This window comes from Schistocerca nitens, chromosome 2, assembly GCF_023898315.1.
Source record: "Schistocerca nitens isolate TAMUIC-IGC-003100 chromosome 2, iqSchNite1.1, whole genome shotgun sequence".
In the NCBI taxonomy this organism is placed as follows: Eukaryota; Metazoa; Arthropoda; class Insecta; order Orthoptera; family Acrididae; genus Schistocerca; species Schistocerca nitens.
This window is the reverse complement of record NC_064615.1, coordinates 1,027,129,993-1,027,149,348: the sequence shown is the minus strand read 5'-3', so window position 1 is coordinate 1,027,149,348 and position 19,356 is coordinate 1,027,129,993. Positions and strand designations below refer to the sequence as shown.

The 19,356-nt window shown below is 45.1% G+C and overlaps 1 protein-coding gene across 1 annotated transcript in view; it reads right to left on the bottom strand.

Annotated features, from left to right (window-relative positions):
- The window catches only part of LOC126237376 (dynein axonemal heavy chain 7), a 1,033,797-nt gene that overhangs the window by 515,328 nt on the left and 499,113 nt on the right, over window positions 1-19,356 (bottom strand). The window contains exons 33-35 of the mRNA XM_049947460.1: window positions 4,470-4,682; window positions 4,196-4,368; window positions 3,969-4,110 (exon numbers count right to left, since the gene is read on the bottom strand). Coding sequence (XP_049803417.1) covers window positions 3,969-4,110; window positions 4,196-4,368; window positions 4,470-4,682 — 528 coding nt within the window. The remainder of the gene's footprint in view (window positions 1-3,968; window positions 4,111-4,195; window positions 4,369-4,469; window positions 4,683-19,356) is intronic.

Here is a 19,356-nt window from a genome sequence, read left to right as displayed (position 1 = left end):
GAGGGGTGCATCCAGATGGATCAGTAGTGAAGTAGCCATTGGAATAAAGCATGTTACCGTATTTACTCGAATCTAAGCCGCACTCGAATCTAAGCCGCACCTGAAAAATGAGACTCGAAATCAAGGAAAAAAATTTTTCCCGAATCTAAGCCGCACCTGAAATTTGAGACTCGAAATTCAAGGGGAGAGAAAAGTTTTAGGTCACACCTCCAAATCGAAACAAAGTTCGTCTAGTTGTAATATGAGACACAATTTAGGTCGAATGAATGACGATACAGCTGCAGTAGTTTGGTTCGAGTCGTAAGCTTAGCAGTTACGGTTTACCAGGTAGCCATTGCTACGCGTCACGCGCTCCGTCCGTATTTATACGGATATCCTTCGTTTTTCACGTGCTTCGTCTGGTTTGAATTGATTGCTTATTTTTCTTTGATCTGATAAGTGCCGTTCTCTTTGTTATAGGTGTTTATGTCACTCCAAGCTGAAAATGCATTACTGCACTGTGTCATGCATTGTTTGTCGCATTCTGATAGTGCGTGTTTACGGCCTGTCGCCGCTCGCGGCGTGGCTTGCTTTTGTGCGTGCTACCGCTGCTTACAAATAAAAAATAGAGAGGAGTCGTCTCATTAGCGAAACATTTGTTGTTACTTACACTACTGCTTTCTTTGATAATGATCAACAAGAACCAAATAACAGACTGCGTATGATAGATGATGTTCTGAACGAAATTTTAGCGAAAATTTTTCTCCGTTCCAAAATCTTTGCTGGCGCCTCTTTAGTTCATTACATTCTGCACAGAAATTAGAGTCATCTTAGATTTAAAAATCTAGTCAGTTGCCGTGCTTCATTTCTGACTGTATCACTATCAGGCATAAGAATAATACGAATATAAACATGACATGATGTGTATATTCTTGCGCATTTGCTGTTGTCTCACTCTAGTTTCGTAGTTTATTAGGCAGACAGGATTTAAATGAGATAGTAGCAAACACGAAACAATACATGGCAAAATGTTTATATTCGTATTAATCTTATGGCGAAGAGAATACTACATGTGATTCACAATTCATAAAAGCTCCTAATAGCAACCATCTCTTCTCACAGGTAGGAAAAAATTCAGAACGTAAAGTTGGCCATATTGACAAACATCCCAAACAGTCTTGCCAGTCGGATTTTCGTAGTACATTGAAATGCTGCTACATTCGAAGATCAACAATACAGAATTTGTATTTACTTCGTTGGATAATGTACCAAAATGCAGTGGTCGAAACTCTGGGCGGAGGAAAAAGGCGCGTCTTCCACTTTTTTTTAAAATTTATTTACTGACGCAGAGATTTTGGTGCCAGTATTTATCTTTGTGCCTACAAAGCATGCCTGTGTGGCGCTACATATATTCGACGGCAGAAGTTAGTTGTGGCGGTACCCACCAACATTTTTCAGAACTCCCGCTTGCTTTGCACTCGATTTTAAGCCGCAGGCGGTTTTTTGGATTACAAAAACCGGAAAAAAAGTGCGGCTTAGATTCGAGTAAATACGGTATGCTCAGCTGCATGTTGTGCTACACGTTGGTCTACTTTGCTCTTGGCCACAGTTTGGCAGTGGCCCTTCATTCTGATGGACAGCTGGCTGATAGTCATACCAATATAAAAAGCTGTGTAGTGATTGCAGCAAACCTGGTAAATAACTTGGCTTCTTTCACAGGTGGCCCAGTCCCTGATGGTGTAGGATAAACCTGTGACAGGACTGGACAGGGAAGTGATGGGTGGGTGGATTGGGCAGGTCTTACACGTGGGTCTTCCACAGGGGTATGATTCTTGCGACAAGGCATTGGTATTGGGAGTGGCATAGGGATAAACTAGGTTGTTGTGAAGGTTGGCTGAGCAATGGAACACCACTTTAGGAGGGACAGGAAGGATCTTGGGTAGGATGTCCTTCATTTCAGGGCTTGATGATAGGTAATCAAAGCCTTGGCAAAGGATGTAGTTCAGTTGGTCTAGTCTGTGGTACTACTGCCTGAGGGAGGGGCCACTCCTTTGTGACTGGTTCTTGGGACTAGTGGGAGGACTGAGGTACAATGGGAAATGGCACGGGAGATCTGTTTCTGGTCTAGGTCTTGGGTCCAGTGCCTGTCTAAGAACGCACTGGTGTGAGACTCAGCATATTGGACCGGCCACAATGGGGCATCCAGGCTTGTTGGGTTTGTGGAGTTTAGGGAGCACATAGAAGGTGAGTGAGTGGGGTGTCATAGGGGTAGAAAGGAAATGGATTCAGGGGAAATGTTCTGGGCAGGTCCTAATACTTCAAGCAGAACTGGAAATTGTGTTGAACTTCTGGGATGAGATCACTCTGGCAAAGTTTATGCGTAGAGGAGTCAGATACTTGGCAGAACTGTCTGCCACCTTGCCACAAGGATCATATCCCTGTGGGAGGCCCAGTTGTAAGACCTGCCCAACCCACTGACCCAGCACTTCCCAGTCCAGTCCTGTCACAGGTTTATCCTAGCCCATCAGGGGCCACACGACCTGTGAAACAGTCATGTCATTTACCAGCTCTGCTGCAATCACTGCACAGCATTTTATATTGGTATGACTACCAACCAGCTGTCCACCAGGATGAATGGCCACTGCCAAACTGTGACCAAGAGCAAAGTAGACCACCCTGTGGCACAACATGCAGAAGAGCATCCAACCAGCTGTCCACCAGGATTAATGGCCACTGCCAAACTGTGACCAAGAGCAATATAGACCACCCTGTGGCACAACATGCAGCAGAGCATGACAATCTTGATTTCAATGGCTGCTTCACTACACAAGCAACCTGGCTCCTCCACTCTACCATCAGTTTTTCTGAAATGCACAAATGGGAGCTATCCTTGTCTCCGCACTCTCCACCAAACAGTTTTCAACCCTTCTGTTCTATCATCTCCTCCCCATTCTTATCTGCAACTGTCATTGTTTGCCACCCTCTGCCAATGCATCAGTCCATCTTTCCCTGCTCCTTTTCTTTTTAGCTCCTTTTTCCCCATCTCCCTGCCCCACAACCTTCTGCCAGTTCACCTGTTGGTATTCTAGTTCCTGCACACTCTGCCAGACAGTGTTTGCCTCTCCCCTCCTGTACACTACTATCCCTTCCCCTTCAAGGCCACCTCCAGATTGCTACTTGCATCCCAGATGAAAGCTGCATTCTGGCCGAGCTGCTGCAGTTGGCAGTCATGTATGCATGATGTGTGCTTGCTTTTGTGTATGAATGGTGTGTGTTTCTCTTTTGCTGATGAAGGCTGCAGCCAAAAGCTATAGGTAACTATGTTTAAATTGTGCCTGTCTGCAACTAAATGTGTCTCCTATAAGGTAAGAAGCATTCCTTAATGATCGTTCACCAAAACAAGCAATTAATAAAAAGTAGAACACAGCAACTTGAAGTTGTGCTCAAAACTGATCTGTGTTGTAATTTGTGTTCCGGAGCATGCGTTTAAAGATGTAGAAATCCAACATTCAGTATTATCACTCTAGGAAATGGTGGTTTCTTACTAAACATGGTTTAAATGAAGGCAAATGCTTTGAAATATCAGGTACTTAATTTAATTAACAGGGATTCAATCAATAAAAATTAACCATTTTGTGCATTTATGGATTACCCAGTGGTAGCGTAGCATTTTATATATATAGAAGTTCTAGATAAAATCCAAGCAGAAATATTAACATAATTAGATGTGGAGACACAAACACAAATAGAACAGATGAAACAAGTAGTATTCTCATAGCATCCTTCGCAATTTCTGCATATCTGTATACTTCATTTTAATGGATATATTACTATGAAAATCCTGAGTGTACATTTATTTTTATTTCTCGCAATAGTTTTGAGATTTGCAAAGTTGGCTATGACAGTCTGATAAAAAGAGTACTAAAATTGTAAAGTTCAATTGGTATAATCATAATCAATGTTTGAATCATAAAAATTTTAATGAATACCTGAAACAGCTCATACTCAGATATATGAGATGCGAGACGTGTAAGGGACTGCCTCCCAGAGCCTCCAACACCAACTAACAGACCATGGCTGCGAGGCTGTTTTAAAATGCGACACAAACGAGAAAGATGTTCTATTGCAAACCTGTAAAAGTATTTTTTTACTAAACATTATTGAAAATGTTCTTTACCAAGTGATTTCCATATTGTAGGTGCATTTAAATAATTACCTGAAGAGAACAAGATTCATAGGCTTCTTTGACATGTTGTTGAATTCTGCAAGATATCCTTCACATACTGAGCGCAAGTGATCTAAATCTAAAACCTCAAGGTAATTTCTTGAGTCTGCTTTAGGATTTGCAAAATCACAGTAAATAAGATTTCTTAATTCACTTTCACCAACCTGTCAGAATAAAGTAAGAGGCCAAAAAACATTAGCCAAGGTTAAGTCTTAAAAGTCTGAAGCCTAAATCATCATGATGATAAAATGGAACATCCAGTTACCCTTTTTTGTCCTTTTGGTAGCAGGTGCTTAAACATTTTATCAAGGTCTTCATTCAGATGCTCAGCTACAACATCATGTAAGGTATCAAAAATCCAGTCTCTGTCAGCATCATCCACCAATCTGTCATAGTAAACCCTGAGCACCTCATGGACCCACAATCGCTTCATTGAAAGCAGATCTTCTGTTGCTTCAGGCACAGATAAAAGGACTCCCTAAATAAACACACATACAAAGCATATTAATGTAAGAGAGGGTGAATGCACCAGGATACACTTTGGGGTCAAGAATTTAATTTAAGGATTTATGCATGAAATAATTAAACATTTTTCTTAAATGAAATTTTTACAGTGTTAAATTTACAATAAAAAATTTTGTTGTGAGTATATGTCAATCACAATTATTATCTTAGCTGCCGAGTTCCATTCTGAGATTATTAGACAGACACATAGAGAATCTATTCTGTTCTCTCCTAACTAGTGTTGATCACAATTCTAAAGAGGCCAATAATATTTCAAAATTAATAATGAAAGTTACTGACAAAATATTGCTCACTTTAGGCAAAACAAATGGATAATGGCACAAAGAATTCACACTATTTTTTTCTGGCATTTTAAATGTACCATACATTTTCTGTATGATGTAAGCTCATAAGATAAAAATTAGTCACCTGGCATGTTAGAGCAAATGGTTACTTCAGGAACTTCTACAAATTATAGAAACAAGTACAGCAAAGGGCACATCTTTTAAAAGTACACATCATTACTTGGGATGTCATCAAGGTGGTATGCAACAGCTCTTGTGTCATTCATTGTTTGTAACCCAGGATGTAAGACTGGTGCAGTAAGAGTGGCAATATGGATGACTACATTTGAGCACAATAAAGCTCATAAGGAAAGTGATGGGTGTAGAATTTCAGCATTCCTGTTACACTCTCCCATGGGTCAAACAAACACGTGTCCCTTTGGGAATCCTTTTGTTCACTTTGTTAAATAGTGCCTGTTAGTAAATTTTATTATATAAAACTAGAAAATTTCCTTTGCCCCATCTGCAAATGGATCAAGAAGAAGGGTAAATGATGACTGCACTCTGTGACACACTGACTTGCAGAATTTTCTTGAACTGAAATGTACGTGTAGATGTGGAAGGGTCTTAGTTCAGTTACTTGTATGTTCCATGGATCATAATTGCAGTCTCTCACTATGATGAGTCAGTTTTATAATTATACTACATCTTCTCAGCGAAAAATATGGTATCTTGGAGATTATCTACTCTCTCTGTCTCTTACTCCCAAACACACACACACACACACACACACACACACACACACACACACACACACACAAAAAAACAATGTTTTAAAAATTAATAAATATCTCTTTGAAGTAGAATGAGCTGTCAAGTACATATGATTTCAGTTAATTTATTATCAGTTAACTTATGAACATCACTGGGTAACTGAACTGACTCAAAAATTTTATGGCTAATTGCCTCACTCATTACTGTGCCACACTAAGGCTGGGTAAAGGATAATGTAGGTCTTTTATCATATTCATTAATATCAATGTGGTTTTTGAATTATGATTTAATGTTGACAATTTCATAATGCAGTAAATTCACTGGAAAGCTGTTGTCAGTATGCCCACCAATTTAAACAGCTGTCTACAAGAGATTATAGTGTAGACACCACATGTTATCCATAGTACAAGCTTCAGTGCAATAAACATTTTCTTCCTCAATTGCAGGTTGCCCCGGAATATGATGGCTTATGATATTAGAGTATTACAGTAAAAAAAAGTATGTCAACTTTTGACATTTTCATCTTCAAAGTCGGATTTTATCTTTAACACACATATTGCAGAGCTAACAGGACACTTCAGAAAATCTGTAATGCATAACTTCCAATATATACTCCTGGAAATTGAAATAAGAACACCGTGAATTCATTGTCCCAGGAAGGGGAAACTTTATTGACACATTCCTGGGGTCAGATACATCACATGATCACACTGACAGAACCACAGGCACATAGACACAGGCAACAGAGCATGCACAATGTCGGCACTAGTACAGTGTATATCCACCTTTCGCAGCAATGCAGGCTGCTATTCTCCCATGGAGACGATCGTAGAGATGCTGGATGTAGTCCTGTGGAACGGCTTGCCATGCCATTTCCACCTGGCGCCTCAGTTGGACCAGTGTTCGTGCTGGACGTGCAGACCGCGTGAGACGATGCTTCATCCAGTCCCAAACATGCTCAATGGGGGACAGATCCGGAGAGCTTGCTGGCCAGGGTAGTTGACTTACACCTTCTAGAGCACGTTGGGTGGCACGGGATACATGCGGACGTGCATTGTCCTGTTGGAACAGCAAGTTCCCTTGTCGGTCTAGGAATGGTAGAACGATGGGTTCGATGACGGTTTGGATGTACCGTGCACTATTCAGTGTCCCCTCGATGATCACCAGTGGTGTACGGCCAGTGTAGGAGATCGCTCCCCACACCATGATGCCGGGTGTTGGCCCTGTGCGCCTCGGTCGTATGCAGTCCTGATTGTGGCGCTCACCTGCACGGCGCCAAACACGCATACGACCATCATTGGCACCAAGGCAGAAGCGACTCTCATCGCTGAAGACGACACGTCTCCATTCGTCCCTCCATTCACGCCTGTCGCGACACCACTGGAGGCGGGCTGCACGATGTTGGGGCGTGAGCGGAAGACGGCCTAACGGTGTGTGGGACCGTAGCCCAGCTTGATGGAGACGGTTGCGAATGGTCCTCGCCGATACCCCAGGAGCAACAGTGTCCCTAATTTGCTGGGAAGTGGCGGTGCGGTCCCGTACGGCACTGCGTAGGATCCTACGGTCTTGGCGTGCATCCGTGCGTCACTGCGGTCCGGTCCCAGGTCGACGGGCACGTGCACCTTCCGCCGACCACTGGCGACAACATCGATGTACTGTGGAGACCTCACGCCCCACGTGTTGAGCAATTCGGCGGTACGTCCACCCGGCCTCCCGCATGCCCACTATACGCCCTCGCTCAAAGTCCGTCAACTGCACATACGGTTCACGTCCACGCTGTCGCGGCATGCTACCAGTGTTAAAGACTGCGATGGAGCTCCGTATGCCACGGCAAACTGGCTGACACTGACGGCGGCGGTGCACAAATGCTGCGCAGCTAGCGCCATTCGACGGCCAACACCGCGGTTCCTGGTGTGTCCGCTGTGCCGTGCGTGTGATCATTGCTTGTACAGCCCTCTCGAAGTGTCCGGAGCAAGTATGGTGGGTCTGACACACCGGTGTCAATGTGTTCTTTTTTCCATTTCCAGGAGTGTAGTTCATTATTAATATAAACATTACAGAATTTAGAATATTCTTTTTCAATTAGTGTTTTACATCCACAAATTATTTGTAATGTTGTTGTTAGGCCTTGTGGAGTATACAATTGCATGTTCTGCAGTTTATTAAGGTTTAGAGAGAGAGTCCATTTGCAGAGAACCAGTTATTAATTTTTAGTAAAATTTTATTTACATTTTCAAGAATTAAGGTTGCTTCATTAGCCTTTTGTAATAATACCTGCATTGTCACTTGCATTGTCAGCAAAGAAAACTATTTTTGCTTCTTGGATATATGATGGCATATCATTTACATATAACAACAGCAAAGTAAATACCAATCCTTGTGGAACACTGGTAGTAATTATTCACCATTCTTAAGGAACTGCTTGGTTTTGTACACTCAGTGGATTTCTTAATACAACACACTGCATCCTTTTAGATGATGAACACCATTGCTTGAATGATTTCTAATATCAAAATATTTTAGCTTCTCTATGAAAATATCGTGAACTTTACAATCAAACTGAAAGTATTCACACCGGATGGTCACCTACGTAATGAGTTACATATTGTGCTCTATACCCAGCAATCTTGTTGTTTATTAGGTTTCTGCTGCACAAGACAATTGTCAATAAATGTTACTGCATGCTTTTTTCATTATATCTGACATTATATATAGACAGGAAGTTGAAATACTACTTAGGTTGCTGTAGTAACACTGTTCACGTTACGTCGCACTTCACTTAGCGTAGACTGGGACTGTGTCCTAGGCATGCCCGATGTTAACTCTGGGCACAGCCCATGCTGCCGGAGTTGTTGTTGTTCTTGTTGTTACGCCGGCAGAGGTCACGTCCGAATTCTCGCGTGCCCTCTGGTGGACGGGACTCTACTTGCGGCAACTACCGTCCGTGACGCCAATGTGCGCCTCCCGTGATCTTTCTGGTGGCTACTACACTCCTCCTCCTTCGGGGGATGAAGCCACTGTGATCCACTGCGTTGGAAGGTGGAGTGTCAGGCAGGAGCGATGACCTCCACATCCATTGGATTGTCAGAGTCAAGGGGATCTGCCAACCCTCGAGCCAGAACCTTCGAATACAGCTGGAAGTGACCCACACGAAGAGGCCCCCGTCGTCCCACAACCGGAGCCCGGGACTGAATGGGCGACAAGCTGTCGAACTCCGGATCCTGTTCCACCTCGGGAGGGGCAAGACCCAGTGACGGGGACGAAGGGGAAGGGACGACCACAGGTGAACTAGCCTCCTGCGAAACCGGGCCTGCTAGGGGGGCCGGCTCTCGCTAGGGCATCTCGAGCGATGGCGATGCCAGTGCTAGAGCTACTGGAGGCTGCCAAGGCTGAGAACCATCGCCGTGCGGCAGAGTCACAGCGGGGAGAGGAGGTAACGTCCCCTGTGAAACCAATACAGGTGCCGGCAATGGGGAAGCTGGTGTCCGAGAGGTCGGAGGGTGGGTGCCCGAACGTGGACGGAGCTGATTTTGGTGACGACGTACCACCCGGTCCCCCGCCTGCAAGGTATAGAGCCGGCGGCCATTTCGGCGCAGGACCACCGCCGGTATCCAACGTGGATTGCGACCAAACCCATGGGCCCAGACCGACATACCCAGTGGAAAGCCAGGTACTCCGTTTTGTGAAGACTGGCGAGGACCAGGCTGGAGGAGGTGCAGAAGAGTCCTAGGTTGACGCCCATGGAGGAGCTCTGTGGGGCTGCGTTCTCCCATTGGTGTGGTCCGGTATGCCGTCAAGAAAAACGTCAATGCTTCCTCTGCAGGAAATTCATGCACATACTTTTTCATCTGTGTCTTAAATGTGCGCACCATGCGCTCGGCTTCCCCATTCGATTGTGGATGGAAGGGGGGAGAGCAAACGTGCCGAATATCGAAGCGCCTACAAAAATCCTGGAAGGTCTGCGAAATAAACTGCGGTCCATTGTCTGAGACCAGGGTGATTGGCAGACCTTCCACAGAAAAGATTTTTGCTAGTGCCTGGATTGCAACTTCTGAAGTGGTTGAGGAGCAGCAAACCACATATGGGAATCGGGAATAAGCATCAATGACAATGAGCCAAAAGCCATTGAGAAACGGGCCCGCAAAATCGATGTCAACACGTTCCTATGCTTGGGTTGCCGGCAGCCATGAAGAGAACGCTGCCCTCGGAGATGCTTGTTGGCTCGCACACTGGGAACAGGCGGCCACCAAGTGCTCAATTTCTCTGTCAATACCGGGCCAGTACACATGTCTGCGAGCCAAGGTTTTAGTACGGGAAACACCCCAGTGTCCCGCATGTAATAACATGAGGACCTCCCTTCGTAAACCTGCAGGAACAACCACGCGAGGAGCTGTATCATCGGTAGCAAGAAGGAGAACTCCTTCCGAGACCGAGAGGCGGTCTCGTAGAAGAAAATAATTACGAAGAGGGTCCGAGGCCCGGCCTGGAGGGCGGGATGACCACCCCTGCTGAATGAGGCGAACTACTTGCCGGAGAACCGGGTCACCCGCCGTTTCCCTGGCGACTCGAGAACTAGTGATCGGGAAGCCATCAACTGCTTGGCGGGACGCCGCATCCAAATGAAAACACATAATCTCCTCTTGATCGAACGTACGATCCGGGCCCACCGGAAGACGGGAAAGAGCATCGGCATTGGCATGCCGTCCTGTAGGGCGAAAATGAATGTCATAATGGTACTTAGAGAGGAACAAGGCCCAGCGCTGTAGTCTGTGGGCCGCCCTATCTGGAATCTGAGAGGCAGGGCCAAATAACGATATTAACGGCTTATGGTCAGTGATTAACTGAAACTTCGTGCCATACAAGAAAGGGTGAAACTTGGTAACAACGTAGACAATGGCCAAAGCCTCTTTTTCCACCTGGGAGTAATGGGCCTGCACGGAACTAAGCATTTTAGACGCAAACGCCAGTGGTTGCTCGGAACCATCTGCGTTGCGATGGGCCAGGACCGCCCCCACCCCATACTGCGAAGCATCTGTAGCCAGGACCAATGGCTTATGGGGATCAAAAGTAGCCAAACAAGGGACTGACGTGAGGAGGCCCTTCAACGAGGTGAACGCTCGCTCGCATGCAGGCGACCAATCAAAAGGAACACCCTTGTGCAGAAGGCAGTACAGGGGGTGGGCTATAGTGGAAGCCCTGGGAATGAACCGGTGGTAATAGGCTATCTTGCCTAAAAAAGCTTGTAACTCTTTCAGCGAAGTGGGCCGAGGAAGGTTGACGATACCTTGGACCAAACTTCCTAGTGGCTGGATGCCGTGCCGAGATATGGTGTAGCCCACATACTCAATGGACGGTTGGAAGAAGGTTGACTTATGCAGGTTGCAACGCAAGCCCACGGACCTGAATTTGAGAAAGAGGGTGCGAAGGTTGTGCAAGTGTTCCTTCATGCTGCAGCCTGTGACTATTATATCATCCAGGTAATTAATACAATGAGGGATTGTCAACGTGACATGCTCAAGATAACTCTGGAATATCGCCGGGGCACTGGATATTCCAAAGGCCAACCGCTGATATTGGTAAAGGCCAAATGGGGTGTTGATGACCGCCAGCCGTTTGGAGTCCTCATCAAGTGGTATCTGATGATAAGCCTCCGACAGATCGATTTTCGAAAAATATTGGCCTCCCGCCACGGCGGAGAACAAGTCATCAGCACGAGGCAAAGGATAGGTGTGCACCACCAATTGGGAATTAATGGTGGCCTTGAAATCACCACAAAGACGTAATTTTCCTGAGGGCTTCTTGACAATAATGAGGGGCGAAGCCCACTCACTGGAAGAAATGGGAAGAACAACCCCTAGGGCTGTCAGCCGGTCTAGCTCTTCCTTTACCTGAGGGCGGAGAGCCAAAGGGATCTGCCTCGCGCGTAGAAAACGCGGGCGAGCCGACGCCTTCAATGTTAAGTGAGCTTCAAAATATGAAACACGCCCCAGGCCCTCCTCAAAAATATTTGGAAAGTCTGAGATCAATGATTCCAATGAGTGATAGGGAACGTCTTCGGAGACCAACTGTATGGTGTCAGCGATAGAAAAACTGAAAGCTTGAAAGGCATCCAGGCCAAAAAGGTTAGCGGAGCTCGCATCACTGACAACAATGAAAGTAATAGGCCGAGTGACTGATTTGTAAGTCACGTCGGTAGTGAATTGACCCAGTAGGGGAATGAACTGTTTACCATAACCGCGTAGACGCTGGTAAACTGGCGCCAACGTGGGCGATCCAAGGTCGGAATAAGTTTGTGCATTCAACAACGAAACTGCCGCGCCCGTATCTACTTGCAGTTGTAACCGGCGCGACCGAACCGACACCTCGATAAAGAGTTTGTGTGCCGATGCGTCGGGAGCCTGGCCCGATGAAACTTCCTGAATGTCAACGTCCATGTCCTCTGTACTTGCGTCCTTCGATTCTTTTGAGGCCGAGTGGCAAACTTTAGCAATGTGACCTTTTTTATTACATTTGCGACAAATGGCCCAACGCTGGGGGCACTCTGACCGATCGTGATGTATATAGCACGACGCACAGGACGGCAACAGGGGCCGGCGGCCGGAATTTTGTTTACGCGCCGTGCGGGAGCGGCCGTAACGGCCGGATTGTACCGCTCGCACGTCGTCCACCCCGGACACAGTGGACGCGGCCACGCCGCCCTGAACCTCCGCGACGTCGCACCATGCTTCCAGCTGTTGACCTGCTGCGTGAGAGACTTCATACGATTGAGCAATGGACAAGACTTCCTCGAGGGAAGGGTCTTCTAACTGCAGGGCCCGTTGCCGGACCTCCCTATCCAGGGTCGAACGAACAATGACGTCGCGTACCATAACGTGGGCATACGACTCTCGCGACTGCTCCGTGACAAAATGACACTTGCGACTAAGACCGTGCAGGGTAGCGGCCCACACCCGGTAAGACTGATGGGGCTGTTTCTTGCATTGATAGAACCTGACCCTAGCCGCCACAACATGCATGTGGCGGCGATAATATGAAGACAGCAATGAACACAATGCGTCAAAAGACAAGGACGAGGGTTCCTGCAACGGCGCGAGCTGCCGCAAAACTTGATACAGCGAGGGAGATATCCAAGACAAGAAGAGAGCACAACATACCTCCGCATCGGCAACATGAAACGCCTGGAAATGCTGCCGAAGGCGATGTTCATATGCGTCCCAATCCTCCGCCGTCTCGTCATACGGGGGAAAGGGAGGAGGGAACTGCGCCGGAGCAGACGGCGTGGAGAGCAACGCCGGAAGCACTTGTTTCATGGTGGCCATGAGCTCCGTCTGCTGCGCACCCAAAACCCGCACCAAATCCTCCATGCCATGGAGAAACTGCGAAACTGGAACAACGACGCAACACGCGAAAGAACGACCCTACTCGTCGCCAATTGTGTAGTAACACTGTTCACGTTACGTCGCACTTCACTTAGCGTAGACCGGGACTGTGTCCTAGGCATGCCCGATGTTAACTCTGGGCACAGCCCGTGCTGCCGGAGTTGTTGTTGTTGTTCTTGTTGTTACGCCGGAAGAGGTCGCGTCCGAATTCTCGCGTGCCCTCTGGTGGACGGGACTCTACTTGCGGCAACTACCGTCCGTGACGCGCCGTGCCAATGTGCGCCTCCCGCGATCTTTCTGGTGGCTACTACAGTTGCAGTCTTAACAACATCTTGTTTCTTTTAGCTTAGTGCTTTACCTCTACATAGTTATATTCCTTTTATATTTTAGCTTTTACCTGCTTTAAAAAAGTATATAACCTACACCAGATAACATTTTTTACTGAAACTGTCTCTTTCAAGTTATTGTTTTACCTCTGTGAAGTAATGTATGCTCTTGATGTTCTGGAAAATATTTTATCATCTTCCTGCTACAAAAATTTTATAATTGTATACCAGTTATCATAGTTATATCAAAGTTATGTAAGTGAAATTGCAATTGACAGTGCCATGAATACACAAGCAACCTCTAGTGGGACTAAATGTCAATATTTTCCCTAGTAACTTTCACTGTGTGTTAGTTCAGTAGTGATGTTGATCAGTGATGTACTGTGTTGCTTGTAATATGTGGCACATGCTGAAACATATTGAAGTACTTGTTTTAACTTTGACATGCCAAAGCATTTTACATCAGCTAAGATATCGAGTACATTTACATCTCTAAAGGGGCACTTGTATTAAACTTTACTGAGGTAAGTGTAATAATAATTCAATCTATGTATTTGTGATGCTTTACACTTTTGTACACTGTTCACAGATCAGATGATGGTAACTCTTTTTAAAAAAATAAGTAATTGCAAACAAAGTTTTTACAAATGTGATCTAAGCCAGAAGTTGCCTTCCTTCAAATTGTAATAACTGTGAACTTTGATAAGATTCATTTGGTACTGTTGTAGCAGTACTACCATGATGCTGGGGCTACACTAGATGTGATGAATGGGTGCCACCAGCTGCAGCCATGGATTCAGGACTGGGCCATGTCTCTTACTAAAGTCTGCCCTGGGTGACTTGGTGTCACAATGCAGAGGACCTGCGATCTGTACCAACTGCTGCCAGAGCCCTGCCAGGAGGCACAAGGTCATGGCTTGTGCATGGTAGTTATCTCAAAGGGCATCAACACAAATACCATCCCATTGGGGCAGAGGCCAGTTGCCACTGACCATCATCAGCCTGCCATATCAGCGTGCAGTGGATCTGCCTCTCACTGATGATAGATTAATGTTATTGATAAAAGGTCTAATGAAGCAACAGAGGATTTTTCAGATGGAATTAGAGAAAAGAATGTGCCTGTGTATGAATTAAAACAGAGTAATGAGGTGAACAAGTTGCTGTTACAGGACGCCAAGCAAAGAGCACTCGATGCATTCCTGAGGGGTTTGGCATTGGAAATCTAAGAGGGTGCACATTGATGCACCTATGGATCTCCATACAGCAGTGAGACCGGCAATGGAATTTGCAGTAAATGATGTTGCAACAGGAGTGAGAAATGCAGGAAGTGTGTTTATGGCTAAGGTAAAATGCTTTAACTACAGGTGTACAGGGTATGTACCAATGCAGTGCTGCCAACACAGCAGGAGTGGTATGAACCATCAGCATTATTATGGGAATAACAATAGGGGTTCACAGGATGGTAATAGGTTCGTCCCATCTGCTAGTGGCTTGGGAAATTCTTTTATAGGTAAGAGGCAATGGGACCCACCATGTTATAGTTTGCATGGGGTGGGGGATAACGTTGTATGGCCATTGGAGTTGGCAATGGTAAATTTTCAATTGGGGGCAACTAAGTTTAGAAGCAGTCTCTCATGTAAGCGAGGGCTACAGCACAATACTAGTGTTAAGACTTTCTGCATCACCATCATGTCATAATTGACCTTTGACAGCATGAAGTGAAACTTAGTGGGAAGACATTCCAGTGAGGGTAAGCTGTTTTCAATGTTGACCTGTTGTGAGGAGCATCTGCAGTAGGAGGTGATCCAATTAAACCTCAAGTAATGCCAATTAAACCTCAAGTAATGACATGAAGCTTTAATTCCATGACTGTGAGTCAAATGACATTATGAAGACACTGTGGGTGAGTGTGGAGCCTGACTTACTAGCTGGGATGGTGTGTATAATGGAAACACTAGAGAGTAGTGATTTATTGGGTGTAGCACATTGCTCAGTGAGACGAAGTGTTGTACATGTATAGGAAAAGGACAGAAGCAAGATAATGCACATCAATGTGGATAATTTTGGCATCTAGATGGTTAAGCGGTTAAAGTAAACACTAGTGGCAGCACATTAAAGATTCAAGAAGAGGAAGATTGCTACACAGAAGGTGTGATCTATGAACAGGCACAAGACTCTCTAAGACCACAATGCATGACAAGTTTTGATTCAGTCTGGTAGATGTATTAGGATGGTTTAACTGAACTCCACCAGGGAACCATTTTGTGCTGACTATAACAATAAATTTCTCTCATTATATTGATATGGTGCTGATGCTGGACAAGCAGGCTGCCACAGTTGGTGAACAGATGGGTGTTGAAGTCGGACATGATGAAGGAGAGATGTTGGTTGTCGAGAGTAAAAACTTAAGAACTAGCCCACTTCATCCTCAACCAAATAGAAGGATGGAGTGGGTTCACTGAATGATGAGGAGGATACTTATTGATTACATCAACTACCACCATAGGGCCTGAGGTGTGTATTTACCTTTTGTGGGGAGCTGTATAATTTGAAAGTGCACACCAGCACATGGTTGTCACCATCTCAGGTGGTGTATGGTAAAAAGATACTGTCACCATCTGACATGATTAAGCATACAGGGAGTGGGAACAGAGATTCTGTACAGGAGTTCACAAATTTGGAAGAGGGTCCAAAAAGTGAGCACCAAGACACTGGAGATGCAAGAGGAGGCAGTGAAGTCCACAGGAAACTTGCCTCAGTACAAGATGGGCCACATGTGGTGAATGGCGAATTTGTGAATGTGAGGACAAGTTCGTGGCCATGTCTACTGATTCTATGAGTGCATAAGCAGTAGAAACTGAGCAGGCTAATGGTGAGAGTGGTTTGTCAGTTATCAGATCAGAAGCTTCAACACTATGTGTGTTATGGAGTCCCTCTGAGGCTAGAAAGAATTTCTGCCAATGGTCCTCATTGAAGATGTGGAGAAAGTCTTGTTTGTGACTACTGAAGTTGCGTATTTTGAAAGCTATACCTCACACCAACATCACCTATCTCCAGATCTCACAAAGGAATAACAGAAGAAGCTACTTGCCATTCTTTAAGAGTTCTCTGAATGCTTCAATCCAAAGGTGAAGAGAAAATTAGACAAACCGATGATGAAGCACCAGATTAGTACTGGAGACCATCAACGAATAAGCCAGAGAACATACTGTGTTTCAGCAATGGAACGTCGAATAATTCGTGATGAGGTAGAGAAAATGATGAGGAATGACATCATTCAGCCTTCGCAGAGCCCATGGTCATCACCAGTGGTCCTTGTCATGAAGAAGGATGGCAGTTGGCACTTTTGTGTTGATTACAGGAAGCTTAATAAGATAACTAAAAAGGGCATTTACCCTCTTTCACGATTTGACGATACACGAGATTGTCTGAAGAGGGCTAAGTTTTTCTCAACCATGGCATGTACTTGGGATACTGGCAAATCGAAGTAGATGAGGCTGATCATGAGAAAACTGCATTCATCACCCCTGGGAGCCTGTATGAGTTTAAGGTAATGCCATTTGGTTTGTGTAATGCACCAGCAAGTTTTGAATGGATGATGGATAATCTTCTAAGGCACCTGAAGTGAACGATGTGTCTTTGTTATTTAGATGACATTTTAGTGTTCTCAGAGACATTTGATGAACATATAAAAAGACTGAGGGCTGTTCTTAAGTGTCTCCAACAAGGCAGACTGAAACTTAATTCAAGAAAGTGTCTCTTTGGAGCAAAAGAAATCAAAATACTTGGACACCTTGTGTCAAATGGAGGTGTGGGGCCAGACACAGAAAAGGTGAAATCCATAATGGAATTTCCAATTCCTAAAAGTATTAGAGATGTAAGAAGCTTCCTCAGATTATATTCTTCTTGTTGTTGTTGTGGTCTTCAGTCCTGAGACTGGTTTGATGCAGCTCTCCATGCTACTCTATTCTGTGCAAGCTTCTTCATCTCCCAGTACCTACTGCACCCTACATCCTTCTGAATCTTATTAACGTCATTTTATCAAAGACATTTGTATCAAAGCCAGGACACTCCAAGAGTTGTTAAGAGCTGATGCTAAATTTATCTGGGGTGGTGCTCAACAAGATTCTTTTGATGTGCTGCAAAAAGCTCTGATGACTGACCCTGTAGTAGGTCTGTGTGATGAGAGAGCACCTACAGAACTACACACAGATGCCAGCGGGTATGGGATCGGTGCTGTTCTGGTGCAAATTTCGGATGGAAAAGAGAAGGTTATAGCCTATGCTTCTAGGATACTAACACAAGCCAAGAGAAACTACTCAACTTCAGAAAGAGAATGTCTTGCTGTGATCTGGGCCATGTGAAAATTTCAACAGTATCTCTACGGAAGGCCATTCACAGTTGTTACAGACCATCATTCTCTTTGTCTGTTGACAGGTCTTAAGGATCCAACAGGATGACTTGCCAGGTGGGTGCTATGCCTTCAAGACATACATTACCATAGTGTACAAAAGTGGAAGAAAACACCAAGATGCCAACTGTCTCTCAAGAAACCCTGTGCAAGACTATCAAGACTTTGATGAAGATAGTGACTCTCTCGCTGAACTCCAGGATCTCTCTGCTGAGCAGAAGAAGGATGCCAAGATATCTCAAATTATGCTTGCCTTAAATTGGTCAGAGGATGTGAAAGGACAATTTCAGGTAGTTAATGGATTACTTTGCAAGAAAAACTTTGATCCGTTTGGAAAGAGGTGACTACCAATGATTCCTAAACACATGCGCTTATATGTTCTATAGAAATTCCATGACACACCTGGGGCTGGTCATTTAGGATTTATTAAGGCATATGATAGAATCTGCAAGAGATTTTTCTGGCCAGGTTTATTTAGGAGTGTCCACCACTATGTGTTGCACTGTCGAGAGTGCCAGAGGAGAAAGGCAGTTCCTCAGAAACCACCTGGCTGACTGATACCAATTCCAACAGCCAAAACACACTTTCCAGTATGTTGGGATTGACCTCCTTGGACGATTTCCAACATCTGCAAGTGGCAATAGATGGATTATTGTTTGCACTCATTATCTGATACGCTATGCCATTACAAAAGCCGTGAAAACAGCCAAAGCATGCAAGGTAGCCAAGTTCATTGTGGAAGACATTGCACTGAAACACAGTGCCCCAAGGTCGTTAATTACGGATCGTGGTAAAGATTTTCAATCAAATCTTGTGACAAAGATAAACCGTTGGTGCAAAATTACTTGTCACCTGATGACTGCCTACCATCTGCAAACTAATGGGCTTAATGAGTGCCTTAATAAGACCTTGGCCGACATGCTATCAATGTTCATCAATGTTGAGCAGAGAAACTGGGATGAGGTGCTACCTTTCATGACGTTTGCCTACAACACCGCCAAACAAGACACCACAGGATTTACGCCATTTTTCTTGGTGCATGGGCATGAGGCGACTACGACGATGGACACTGTGTCTCCATTACATACTGATGATATGGACGATGACTACATTGGCCAGATGTTAACCAGAGATAAGAAAGCTTGGTAGTTAGCTCCACTCCGCATGCTGCAGGCTCAAGAAACGATCGCTGAAGGTATGATGTGAGTCACCACTCTGTTGTCTACCAGCCTGGTGACCTCGTCTGGATCTTCATTCCTGTGCAGAAGGTTGGTCTCTTACCTTATAAGGTATATGGGTAGATCACATGACTGAGGAGGTATCAAACAGAATTAGGGAGAAGGGGAATTTGTGGCACACCTTGACTAGAAGATCGGTTGGTAGGACATGTTCTGAGGGATAAAGGGATCAGCAATTTAGTATTGGAGGGCAGCATGGATGGTAAAAATCGTAGAGTGAGACCAAGAGATGAATA